The sequence below is a fragment of the Leptidea sinapis genome, chromosome 41, assembly GCF_905404315.1.
Source record: "Leptidea sinapis chromosome 41, ilLepSina1.1, whole genome shotgun sequence".
NCBI classification, from domain to species: domain Eukaryota; kingdom Metazoa; phylum Arthropoda; class Insecta; order Lepidoptera; family Pieridae; genus Leptidea; species Leptidea sinapis.
The window spans coordinates 5,381,468-5,395,697 of record NC_066305.1 but is presented as its reverse complement, the minus strand read 5'-3'; the positions used below and the strand labels follow the sequence as shown (position 1 = coordinate 5,395,697).

Genomic DNA, 14,230 nt, shown 5'->3' with positions numbered 1-14,230 from the left:
TGGGATGAAGAAGAATGGTCAAGAATTTTGTTTACAGATGAGTCTCGATTCTCCCTTTACACTTCTGATGGAAGGCGAAGTGTTTACAGGCGACCTATTGAGCGATACCTTTAAGCCTGCATCTCAGAAAGAGTCCAATACGGTGGAGGCAGTGTACATGTATGGGCTGGCATATCTTCAGAAGGTCGCACAGAGCTAGTAGCCATAGAAAATGGCACCCTCACTAGGCAAAGATATGCTCAATGAGTATGCAGGGCCGTATTTAACAAATATGGGTGATGGATCGATGCTGATGCATGATCAATTTCAATGTAAAATAACACGAAGCGTATAAATTACAAAATTTGAAATATGCCATTGAGTGTCAAGATGCCACCCAAGAATGTTAACTAACTACACACTACAATATAAATATGTAATAAAAAAGCTATTGCTTTTAGGTAGTACGGTATCTAGTTGGAGCGCTGCGACGACTAATCCTTCGCAATCAGAAGTTATTCAGTCAGCACTCAACACTTTGAAACGCGACTGACCAGGTGGCGGCTTGGTCTTATCGGCGGTGTCGGTTACTTTGCTAATAGCGAATTGGACTCGAGAAGCAGTATGAAAAGGATATTATTACGCTAAAAGCACATGGCATCATTTTGGCAAAACCAAACCTCCGTAATAGAAGCAGAGTTCAATATTTTGAAGCGAACCGAGCCGACCATACACCTATTTATAAATTTATTTTATTTTATTAGTGCGCTGTTACATCTGGCCCATACTTCTATACGGAGGCGTGGACTATTAAAGAAGACCTCAGGAAACGTATAGTAGCTTTCGAAATGTGGGCATATAGACGTATGTTGGCCATTAGTTGGACTCACAAGTTCACGAATGTGGAAGTTTTGCGCCGCGTCAATAAAATACGCGAACTCATGCAAACCATCAAGATGAGGAAAGTAGAGCACGTGCTTAGACACGAGAGGTACGATATACTCCTACAACTCGCCATGATGGGAAAAGTTGCCGGAAGAAGAGGCGTAGGTCGCAGAAAAAAGTCTTGGCTGCGCAATATCCGAGAGTGGACAGGAGTACGGCAGAACTATTACGCCAAACAAAATGTTAAATTTACATAGCTGACCGCCAACCTTCGCTATTGGGAGAGGCACGCGAAGAAGAAAAAGAGGCACTAAGCTTTTGAATATATACTGTTCTTAAGTCTTGTTTACTTTTTGAATATTGTTTATTTCTAGGTTGCATTATAATATTTTTTTTATGGAATAGGAGGACAAACGAGCGTACGGGTCACCTGTTGTTAAGTGATCACCGCCGCCCACACTCTCTTGCAACACCAGAGGAATCACAGGAGCGTTGCCGGCCTTTAAGGAAGGTGTACGCACTTTTTTTGAAGGTACCCATGTCGTATCGTCCCGGAAATACCGCACAAGGAAGTTCATTCCACAGCTTTGTAGTACGTGGAAGAAAGCTCCTTGTAAACCGCACTGTGGAGGACCGCCACACATCCAGATGATGGGGATGATATCCTAACTTTATCATTATAAATGTCTGAGTATATTTCCTGAGCAAAGAGAATATGAACACACATTAAAAATCACTAATCAATCTATATCTCTATGCCGTATTGCACAAGGATGTAACAATGATTATTCGAACTTAGATCTATTTCATTTGTCGAATTATAAACCTAAATCTGAAATAAGAAAAAATGCCCAAAACAAAATAAACACACACACGACATGAACACACACACATCACAACACATCATAGGAACACTTTGACCTTCTATTGTAATTTTAAGTGTTCTGTTATGATTTTTTCAGAATGCCGGCTAGATTATGGGTACTATAAGGGTGCCTATTTCTGCTGTAAAGCTGTAATCTGTAAACATTACTGTGTTTCGGTCTGAAGGGCGCAGTAGCTAGTGAAATTACTGGGCAAATGAGACTTATCTCATGTGTCAAGGTGACAAGTAATTGACGCAATTTGTAGTGCCGCTCAGAATTTTTGGATTTTTCAAAAATCTTGAGTGGAACTGCATTGTAATGGGCAGGGCGTATCAATTACCATCAGCTGAACGTCCTGCACGTCTCTTCCCTTATTTTATTTAAAAAAAGTGTGTAATCCACTTTTGGCTATATTTTCAACAACGTTTTTAAATTTTAATTCAACTGTATCGCTGTAAGATTACCAAATGAATAAATAAATAAATAAAAGTATCGTTTGCATTCTCACAGCTGCCTACTGATGTCATGCAGACCATGACACAATCCGAAGAAAAATTAAAAAATAAGCAGTCTAATGGAACTAAATTGTCTGTAACTTGTAGATACACTGGCCACTGCCCGTTGCTGAAGTTTCGATACGGCAAGTGCTACGGCGATAACACAAGGCAAATCCTGCGAGAAATACGGACGAAGGGGCTGTTTGAGTAAGAATAGAAAATAGTATTTCACATGTTTATAATCCCATCATATTATTTTATGAGTAGACTCCGAAAAACAGTTAATTTTAGCCGCTCAACATGAGCTTCTCTAGATATCTAGATAATTTTGTATTTTTACATACAATAGTCCTTGTACCTAGATAAAGATATAGAGACTTCGTCGTCTTTTTTATTGAAATTACCTATAATTATTATTATCAAAACTAAAACGTTCAAAATAAGGTTTTTAAACACACATTTATATTTGTTTATGACGAAACTAAAAGTCAATAAGTATATTATTGTGTAATAATAAAACTTATTGAAGAATATTTAATAACTTATGTTAATTTTGGCCCTGTACTTTCCCCGGGGCGTAAAAAGAAAAGGGGAGTCCCAGGCCCATGGGTGTCGTAAGAGGCGACTAAGGGCTTTTAAGAGTCACGCTGCCGTCTTATGACATCAGCACAATCGGGCCAGACTCGTCCGGGTTGATAACCACGCTCCCACAGAATACCGGCGTGAAGTAGCGGCCTAGTGCCGCTATGTTTCGCATAGGTTACTTTCGAGGACTGGAGGCCATTCCCCCCCCCCCCCCCCACTTCCCCTCAACAAGATTATGAAAGAGTTCCTAAAAAAGATAGTACCCCAGGAGGGTACCGGCTCTACAAGAGCCGGAGAATCCCTCCCCGAGCATTCTCGCTCGGGCTGCCCCTCGTATTCTGGGGAGGGCACAGTACCGCGCACATGTCAAAGGACAAACAGGGCAGCAACATCACGGCACCCCGCTCCACGCTTAATGTGGACTTTCGTAACATCAGGGGAATTCACTCCAATTTAAACACCGTCCACCACCACCTTGAGACGGCGCAGCCGGCCTTGTGTTTCCTTACGGAGACACATATATCTCGATCTAGCGATGCGTCATATTTAACGTACCCCGGGTACAAAATTGAGCACAATTTTTGCCTCATGCCGGGGTTTCTGTGTACGTTAGGGAGGATATATGTTGTCGCTGTCTCGGCAATTTTGAGGGTAGGGACCTGTCTACTCTCTGGCTCCGCGTAGATTTATAGGACCGCGTCCGCATCTATGCGTGTGTCTAAACCGATCATCTCATGGGCTGCGTTCAGGCGGCAATTGACGGCGTGCTTGCACAGATCCCCTCCGCTGAAATCGTAGTCTTGGGTGATTTCAACGGGCACAGTGCCGAATGGCTTGGATCTCGTACCACAGACTACGCATGCCGATCTGGTCTGTCCCAATTGGTTGAGTCGCCAACGCGGCTCCCGGATGTGGATAGCCACATACCGTCCTTATTAGATCTTCTGCTGATTACACATCCCGATGGTGACGAGGTCTTTGTCGATACCTCTCTCGGAACGTCCGACCATTGCCTGGTCGAGTGTAGTACCTATCCGACGCCAATGTCGCAGACCACCAGCAAACCGCCGCGTTTGGCACTACAAGTCAGCAGATTGGGATAGGATGCGTTCCTTTTTTGCACCCTACCCTTGGGGCAAGGTTTGTTTCCCTTCGGATGACCCTAGTGCCTGCGCCGTTGCAGTAGCCGATGTGATACTACAGGGCTTGGATATTTTTATACCAAGCTCCTTAATACCGATCGGTGGCAGATCACAGCCCTGGTTCAATGCGTCAGTTGAAGCAGCCTCTGACTGCAAAAAACAGGCGTATCGAACTTGGGTTGCGGCGCTGGGCACAAAGGATCCGAACTGCAAAGTTCTTAAGAGGAAATATAACCGTGCCTCCAGATTTTTTAAGCGGCAAATCGCCCGGGCGAAATCGAAGCACTTCGTCAAAATCGGCGAGCAGCTTTCCAGTTACCCGAATGGATCACGCAAGTTTTGGTACTTGTTTCGACAACTGCTCTTGGTAACATCAACCAGCCGTCCCTGCCGCCGTTGCACATGAGGAATGACACCCTGGCCCATACGACAAAAGTGAAAGCCGATCTCCTGTGTGCTCTTTTTGCCTCCAACTCGACTCTTGACGACAACGGAAAAATACCGCCGACCATCCCGCGGTGTCCGAGCACTATGCCTGAAGTACAGTTCAGACAGAAAACTGTTAGGCGAGCTCTGTTTTCGTTATCTGACGTCAGGAAGTCGAGTGGGCCGGATGGCATTTCTCCAATCGTGCTTAGAACGTGTGTCCGAGTTGACGCCGGTGCTAACGCGTTTATTCTGGCACTCTTATTCAAAAGGCGTAGTCCCTGGTTCATGAAAGTCAGCCCTTGTCCATCCGCTCCAAAAAAAAAGGAGACAATTCGGATCCGGCAAACTACATGCCTATTGCTATTACCTCCCTGCTCTCCAAAATCATGGAGAGCATAATCAACCGCCAGCTCTTGGTATACCTAGAGGGTCACCAGTTGATCAAGGACCGACAGTACGTCCTTCGCCATGGTCGCTCGGCAGGTGATCTTCTGGTATACCTAACACATAGATGGGCGGCGGCTATTGAAAGCAAGGGGGAAGGAGTGCCCCAAGGCTGTGTGCTATCTCCCACGCTGTTTCTTCTGTATATCAATGATATGTTGGACACCTCCAACATACATTGCTATGCAGACGACCGCACTGGTGATGCCGTATACACGGGCCATGCAGGTCTTTCTCGGAAAATCGTCGACCAGTGTCGGGAGATACTTGTGTCTCGAGTCCTCTCTTGAGATAGTCGTGGAATAGGTTAAATTGAACCTTGAGCACGGCAATACTTCAAGCCGGCCCACATTCTAGCGCTCTACAAAGCGCAGGTCCGGCCACACATGGAGTATTGCTGTCATCTCTGGTCTGGCGCACCCCAGTATCAGCTCGATACATTTGACCGCGTGCAACGTAGAGCAGCTGGAATTGTCGGATACCCAGTGCTCTGTGAACACCCCCGTCCCCATCATCTGGATGTGTGGCGGTCCTCCACAGTGCGGTTTCCAAGGAGCTTTCTTCCACATACTACAAAGCTATTGAATGAACTTCCTTGTGCGGTGTTTCCGGGACGATACGATATGGGTACCTTCAAAAAAAGTTTGTTACTGTTTATCTACTGATGACTACATCAATGATGTTACGACAGCCATAATGAGAATAGTGATGGCTTCGCGATGGGCGAATGTATCACTTTTATTGCGCGTTTTATAAAACAAGCGCTACAACTTTGCTACTAAAATCAGCAATGTATGTATCGTAATGTACGTAAAAGCGCGTACACCTTCCTTAAAGACCAGCAACGCTCCTGTGATTCCTCTGGTGTTGCAAGAGATTGTGGGCGGCGGTGATCACTTAACAGCAGGTGACCCGTACGCTCGTTTGTCCTCTTATTCCATAAAAAAAAATATGACTCAAGTTCAATTAATCATGATTGTTTAAGTTTTGGACAGCTAATTATGAATCAGATATAGGTGGGTCACACTGAAAGTACTTCGAAATTAAAAAATGAATGAATGATACATGAAATTTGCCTTCGCTTATTTTTAAAATATTCTCCATTCCTTTCTAAGCAACGTCGCATTCAATTGAACCGCTGAGAAAAGCAGTGGGCCAATTCTTCTTTAGAGCGCACTTCGAATGCAGTTAAGCTATCACCAAGGATAGATCAGATCTTGTCATTAAACGTTGATAATAATATATCCGTAACTAGAGATACGTTATTGAAAACGGCCGTAAGATAACAAAGCAAATTGTTAACTTTTTTAAAGGGCATCCAACACTATTGCGAGATCTCTGATGTTGCAAGAGAATGTGTGCGGCGGTGATCACTTAACACCAGGTGACCCGTACGCTCGTTTGTCCTCGCTTCCATAAAAAAACGTCATAAGATGTAGACCGATTTTTTTCTCTCGTTATAGGTATTCATCTTCGTTCACTGTCTGAGCCATTGACATGTGTCTGATAAATTCATTAAACATCACCAGAGAGCCTACCATCAACTTTTAATAAGATGCAGTTCAGTTGGGGTACCTAAACTAAATCACTAAAATTCGTACCATGAACTGCCTTTTACTGAATGGCGCTTGGATCGCTTATGAAGAATGAACGAAATAAATTTGTCTGTGGTCCGCGGTGAGAGAAAGAGATGATGCTCTACAGCTGCATAAGTTTGTCTCTCTTACCGGAACCATATGCGTTGCGTTTCGAAACCTAAAATGATATGATTTAGGCGGTTTTTTTGCGTAGAAAATACTAAAAATATTAAAATTGCTCTTTATAGCTTCAAATTATAAACCATTAAGCCCTTTTTTGTACTTATTAAATAATAGTAATATAAATAAATATTGTTCTTTGAATTACAAATTAAATGTTTGCTTATGTGTTTTCGTAAAAATGACAAGTTATGAACGCACCTCCATTGATGTTTGATTTGATAGGACCACAGAGTACATTTTTTTTAATTCGTTCTTGCGAACAGGCAATTAGTATTTTCATTTTGGTATTTATTTTCAGTATTTTGTTTTACAAAAAAGTACAATAAAGTATTCTCATCTCATCTTTCATCAATTAAATTTTCCTTTTCTGTATGTTTTCATTATTTTTTAAAAGTTTTTTTCAACACGATTCACTTTCCTCTAAGGAAGTAGCAACTTTTTTCGAATCGCTCACTTTGACACATAAACTATCCAGTTTAGGTTGAAATATTACCTCATGGTACGAATGAATGAACTCAATCAGTTTGCTATTCAATTGATATTATTTTTGACATTCAATAGACATCATTGCGATTTAATCAGATGATTTAACGTCAACCTAAATTAGATAGCTCTAATCATGTCGTGGTATGAAATAGCAAAGCAGTTCATTTTAGGTTGTCAATTGAATCGCAATAAAAGTTCATGGTAGGCCCGCAGGTCACCAAAAGTTCTTATATTTTTTTTCATTCAGCTTTCATTTTTTTATCCCAGTTCTAAAAACTTTCAGTGTTACCCTTCCAGTAACTTGTTGTCGATACATTCAATTCTTAGCAAACCTATTTCAATAATGAATGATATATCAATGTCAATGAAAATATTGTTTCAGCAAACCCTTACAATATAGGCCAGGAGACAACTATGAACTAGACAACGTGGTGCGGAAGGGGCCTATCAAGGACGTGTACGACGGAATGCACAACCGAGAATCTACTTACATGACTGGATACACAGGATATGTACCCGGAATGAATTTCACGTAATTATTTTTAATTTTGTTTTATATAGCAGTGGGGGCTCCTTTGCACAGGATGCCGGCTAGATTTTGGGTACCACTACGGCGCCTAAATCTGCCTTGAAGCAGTAATGTGTAAGCATTACTGTGTTACGATCTGAAGGGCGCCGTAGCTATTGAAATAACTGGGCAAATATGTCTCAAGGTGACGAGCGCAGTTGTAGTGCCGCTCAGAATTTTTGGGAGTTTTCGACATTGCATTGTTATGGACAGGGCGTATAATTAACATCATTTGTTCGTCATGCTCGTCTCATGAATTTCATAAAAAAAAATGGAAAGTCTCATACGAGCACCTACGTATATCTTAAATACAAAATACCTGCATTATTATGATCATAATTACATATGATAATGACCATTTCGATACGATGTTTCAAGGGGTTCCATAGTATTATAACGGATTACTTTAAAAATAATAAAAATATAAATAATATGAAATTTGATTATTGAAATATTTTTGTGATAATTTTCAAAACAGCTACGGAAAATCGTATGGCAGAACTGCCGACGACTGCATGACTAACTTCGTAGAAAATCAACGTCAACTAAAACGAAAAGCAAACTTCAACAAAAGCTACGTGAGATCAAGAAGTGCTCCCAAAATGGAGACCGTACATTCAAGAGACGAGATCAGAAGGGATTTAAGCAGATTCGTGGAGATCAACAAATATAAGGGTAATAGTTGATATCTATTAACATAATGTTGTTGACGTTCTATTCCCGAATACTTTTATCGACGTTTGAACTGTTATATATTTAGAAAATATTTAAATATTTTCTGAATATAGAACAGTTAGACAGTGTCGGTTATATACATGACGAATATAGAAAGTGTTCACGAGTTATATTGTTTTAAAAAGGTGTAAATGAAAACAATAATAATATAGCTAATAATTAAAGCAACATGTATTTTCAGACAACAAAAATATGCTGGCTTACCTAACTATGCATACCAGCCTAGCGAAACTCTCTAAGATTTTTTCTTAATTAATTCGCGATTAAACGTGCAGTCATTGATAGATTGACAGATGATGGCTATAATCTTGTAAAAAACGGAGACAGCCGAAATCCACTACGTTTTAAGCAACTGTTCGCTTTTAAACTTAGCCGGATTATATTGTAATTAATAATTCAAACTTAGGTACTTATATCAAATCATGCAGTGACATCACTGCACGTTTCATACTAAACTAAATTTCAATTTTTACTTAGGCAGTCCCGACTCTTATTATGTAGTTTTTGCATCCTCTTTGATGCATACCAACATACTTATTTGTTACATATTATCACTAGTGAATTATCACTGAATAAGAGAATATTAGGAACATTTAATGACAGGCAAAACGAAAATTTACGACCTAACTGCAACGTAATATCTAATTTATCATTCACCCCTTACAGATAATGCAATATCAGCGGAATTTCCACCAATAGCCGGCTACACGGGACACATCCCGCGGATTAAGGGCTCCGAAGCTTCGCTAAGCCAAAGATACCATTGTGCAGCGAAACGCGGCCTCCAACTCATACAAATGGAAAGAGAGAAACGCAAAGAACTGCAAAACGCTGACGCCAATATCCGTGCCATCCTCAAACCTAACGATAAGAAATATTCGTACATCAACTGGGGATAGCATACGGCCAGGAGAATGTTCTTTACTAAGTGCAGATGAGCATTCTTCTTAAATTTCTTTGCAAATGTGGAAGACGCGAGACTTTAGGAAATTAGAAAATCGGCTTTGAAATAGGTAATCCGTAAATACAAAGTGAAAAAAGCAAGCGGTAACGGAACCACGATGTGGCGAAGATGAGCAGGATAAAAAATACTTAAGTAATTTATTTCTGTCCATGATCGGATTTTAATGACTTGGTGCCCATAGCTGAAAAATGAAAGAACTTAAGTTAAGATCACCAACTATCGATGAATATGCTTTTACAATATGATCCCAGAAACTGAATAAAATGTGTTACGAAATTCAAAATAATTGTTAATAACTTAGTCCCAATTAAACAATAGGTGTAAAATATTTAAGTGAAATGTGTATGAACCTATGTTACTAATTGTGAACAATATGAAATCGGTAATATGAAAGAATAAACTCACCAGTATACTAACTCATTTGTCTTCTAGGGAGATGGACAGGGGCTAAGGACCTTTATATGCCACGGTCATGACATACCTACTACTTGGATGAAAATCCAAGTTCTTTAATTCTGAGTAAGTACCTACCCGAAGTTAATCCTGAGCCAAGCAGATCGTGATAATTAGGTATACCCCGGTCAACCAATTCCGTCACTTTCATTCCCTTCTTTAACTCCACTCGGTTTAAGAATAGTACCTACGAGTAGATTGTTAACCGAGCGCAGCGAGGGTGGCTATAGTCCGAGTAGGAATTGATTATTTTACCCGTGTTAAACACTCTAATTTTCATTTCAAACATGAGGAAAATAAAAACTAGTTGTTTATCTAAACTATTTAGTCATAATATATAATAATATTAGTAGTACCTATTTAAAATTAATTGTCAAATTAGGACAATTCGTGAAATTAAAAGTTACATTTTTGTTCGGAATGTTTATGCTCTTTGATATATTATGACAAATTTGGCTGTTCTGGATATCTGTAAGACTCTGGTAAATATAATCAGACGATAGATTCATGGCAAATACTCCGACAATTAATTTAATTCCGCCACAGATACATAACTGAACATAAATCAGTATCCCGCCAAATAATGTCGACTTTTTAAATTTTAAATATGGAACTCACCGCGTAATTGTTACGGCTTATTCCGCTCAAAGAAGTTTGCGCTAAGTTCACACTGGCTGTTTAGAAAGTTATTATGTTTTTTCTGTAACTTAAAACTCTTCATAGCTGACAGCAGTTCTATTTTTAAAGTTCATTCCGGTCCTTAGGTGGGAAGTAATTTGTATGAGTTTTTCCCTCTCTATGGAGGGAAGCAGCATTTTCCACCCAATAATCAGATCAAAACAACATTACTTTCCGAGTATGAGAAATGAAAAAAAATAATCTGACTCATAAGTACGTACGATAATGGGACAGAAAATTTACATTTTTAACATTGACATGAAGAAACATACAATGAAAAAATAGACCAAGGGTCGGCAACAGGCGGACGGTAGGTAGACGAACCTAAAGCTACCTACTAGGGACCGCCAAATATCTTCGAATTTGCTATTCTTTTCGAGAACCAAACTATAAAAAACTGGCTCAAGACCGTCGGTGCAGTTTCTAACGTTAATTTTAGGCCTTGTGTTTTATAATTCTGAATTAGATTTGAAACGATACAATAAATAGGTGGCACTTAAATATTATTAGTTGTCTTTTTGTCCTCTTAAAATTTTCCCATAGTGTCGTGTGACTCCACCTTAAACTACTTGCCGACTCCTGAACTAGACTCACAATCACACTCAAAAATTGTCTGATTTAGAGTCTTATTGTTAATTCTACGTCAATCCATTTTTATTATTTATTAATTGGAACTAAAGTTCAGACGTTCAATATTCATTCGGACGTTAAGCATAGCGATAAAACTGCAGTGTTTCCCAGCCTTTTTTAGGCCATGTTATCATTTCTATGCCCCACCTTATCATTTCTATGCCCCCTAATACATATATTTTAACCATTATAAATTGTTTTCGTCCCATAAGAAAGATAAATGATAAATTTTAGGAAGAAATCACTATAAAATTGTTATCCTAACATCGTAAGTAAAATTTCAAAAGATATTATGAAGAACTAAAATTTAAAATATTTTTAATATTGATGTTTCTAACTATATTCATTTAGTGCACACCTTATGCTTGATGCTTGCTGCACAGAGATTTTATATTAGGTTCCTTTTCACTTAGCTTTCTTAAGTCGCCGCGTTGTTTTATATCAAGTCCATTTGTTCTTTTTATCAGTAAATCATTTACAGCAATAAATCCACATTCAGCTTAATATGAAGATGGAAACAGTAGTAAAAGTTTTATTGCACATTGCTGGAATTTGCCTTTTTTGTTAATTTTGTCACCGATATCTAGCATTGCATTTAAATAACCCAAAGCGAAAAGATTAAGACGTGTCTAGTCCATTTTTAATTTGCCCCCTTAACTATGAAATTGTCCCACGTTGGGAAACACTGGATTAAAGCAATGGATGCGTAATCAATCTCCAGACACGAGTGATATTTCCGCATTGTTTATAAGTTCGGTAAAAATTTCATTTGAATTTGTGTAAAACAGAAACAATGACAAATAATTTTGTTCTGCTTTATTAAAAACGGTTAATTAAAAAAAATCAATAGGTAGTGTTCAATTTTGTTAAAGATAGCTTAGGAAATAGGTAGGAAGTACAAACAAAGAAATCTTAAAATTAAAGCAAACAGTTAAATCAAATAAATGATAAATTTTAATCACCTTACATGGTCACACCAGTAGCCACGATGTGGTGTCAGTGCTTACGTTAGCGCGTGGCTACTATACTACTTACAGGTTGTTAAAGTTAAAATTCAAATTAAAATATTTTTAATCAAAATAGGATTCAAAATCAGTAATTGAACGTAAAAATAGACTGCCTTAGACCTGAAGAGAACGGCCGCAAGATACTCAGCGGGCTTTTTTTATATAAAATAAACATTTATAATTAAAGAGCTTCAGGGTGTTCGCTTCATTCCCAGTCTGTGGTATCATAAAGAAAATCGTTTCTGTTATAATACTTAACCTTTCCCACACAAACGTTTTTTAACAATTCTTTTAAATTTGGTAACGCATTTGTTTTGTACATTTTCTGGGATCATACTTGTAAAAGCATATACCTTCTTACATCGCCCAATAAAACTTACTAACTCGACTAACCGAGTAGTAGGCGTAACAAGGAAAATCGATTTATTTACTTACCTGATTTGTGTATTTTTCTTAATTCACATTTTTCGATAACGGTTAAGTTGGTCTACACATGTGTTCATTTACGCCACGCTGTATAATTAATACTTACCAATACATTCTTAAGTCTATCTTCTATCTTTTGTATTTTGTGTCCATGTAGAAAGATACTAATCGTTTATGTCTATGAGCAAGTTTGCGTTAAAAATGTTTGTAGAACAATAATTTCGATATCGTTTACAATTATTTTTCTGAACGTACCTAGTAAGTACCTAATTAAATAACAGTATTATTAACAGTATTAATTGTATTGTCTCGTATTAACGTCATGTTGATGTTATTCCCTCAGAATATAATTATGTTTTAAATAAGTTAAATATATTTTTTTACTACTTTCAAATTATAAGCTAAATTTATTTTAAAGCAAGAAGTAAATTTTGTAAAAGTGTTAAATATTATTTTAAGGTCATCATTGGTCAGTGGGTACTTAATAACAAAATAAATTAATTTTATATGCTTAATTAAACTATTTTTTATTGTATGGGTAGGTAGTAGGTACATGCTGTTTTTAGTTGTGGAGAAAATATAAAATTATCATATTTATAGTGCCACAAATCTATCTAGTCCGGTGGCCAAAAAGGCACTCACTAACCACGTTATTATAAAATGAATGAATCGAAAATATATTCAGTTCAAGATTTGGACCAAAATGTTTTTGTCACACTTTAATGCAAAATTTATTTTACTGGCGACATTAAAGTTAATATGTAATCTTATATCTTTAAACGAGCAATTCTTGTATATATATATAATCTGAATCTCGGAAACGGCTCCAACGATTTTCATAAAATTAAGTATGCAGGGGATTTCGGGGGTGATAAATCGATCTAGCTAGGTTTAAATTTAAAAAAAAATGGTTATATCCATGTTTGAATGAGAAACAGCTACAATAACATTAGAATACAAAGGTAAATTTCGCCACTATATACAAGACTATTATAGCTCAGATGGGACATTGGGTGATCCGGAAAGCAGAAGAGCCCGGTTCGAATCCAGATGTCCTATTAGTTTTTTTTTTGTTCAAGTTTTGTACATTCTTAAAAATCCGAGCAAGGCTCGGTCGTCCGGATATTTAAATATAATACCGATTTCTTTCATTTCTTTTTCATTTTACAGTCAAAGATAGCATGTGATATAACGACACATTAACTATAAATACATAATATGCTTTCTGCAACTGGCGGTTGAAGAGCGCATATTATTTGTTCAGGTTTATTTATCACTAGTATGTCAGTGTAATTGTCTAAATTCTTAATAATTGTAGGTCTGTGATTTGTTTTTTTTTGTTACTAAACTCATATCCACAGACTAACGGCTGCATAGCATTCAACTTGAGACCATATTATATAATACTAGCTGACCCAGCAAACGTTGTATTGCCGATATTAAAATCGCGATACAAAAGTAACTGTTGATCGTAGATAGGTGAAAATTTGAAGTTGTGTGTATTTTTTACTGCTGACTCAAAATCAAAAAAAAATAAAAAAAAATGTCAAAAAAATTAAAAAAAAAATCGTGTGGACCACCCTTAACATTTAGGGGTATGAAAAATAGATGTTGGCCGATTCTCAGACCTACTCAATATGCTCACAAAATTTCATGAGAATCGGTCAAGCCGTTTCGGAGGAGTACGGGAACGAAC

At 38.0% G+C, this 14,230-nt stretch overlaps 1 protein-coding gene across 1 annotated transcript in view; it reads left to right on the top strand.

Annotated features, from left to right (window-relative positions):
* The window catches only part of LOC126976636 (protein FAM166B-like), a 35,810-nt gene extending 26,015 nt beyond the window's left edge, over positions 1–9,795 (top strand). The window contains exons 2-5 of the mRNA XM_050825120.1: positions 2,333–2,434; positions 7,456–7,605; positions 8,120–8,316; positions 9,043–9,795. Coding sequence (XP_050681077.1) covers positions 2,333–2,434; positions 7,456–7,605; positions 8,120–8,316; positions 9,043–9,275 — 682 coding nt within the window. The 3' untranslated portion in view covers positions 9,276–9,795. The remainder of the gene's footprint in view (positions 1–2,332; positions 2,435–7,455; positions 7,606–8,119; positions 8,317–9,042) is intronic.
* The last annotated feature ends 4,435 nt before the right edge of the window (positions 9,796–14,230 follow it).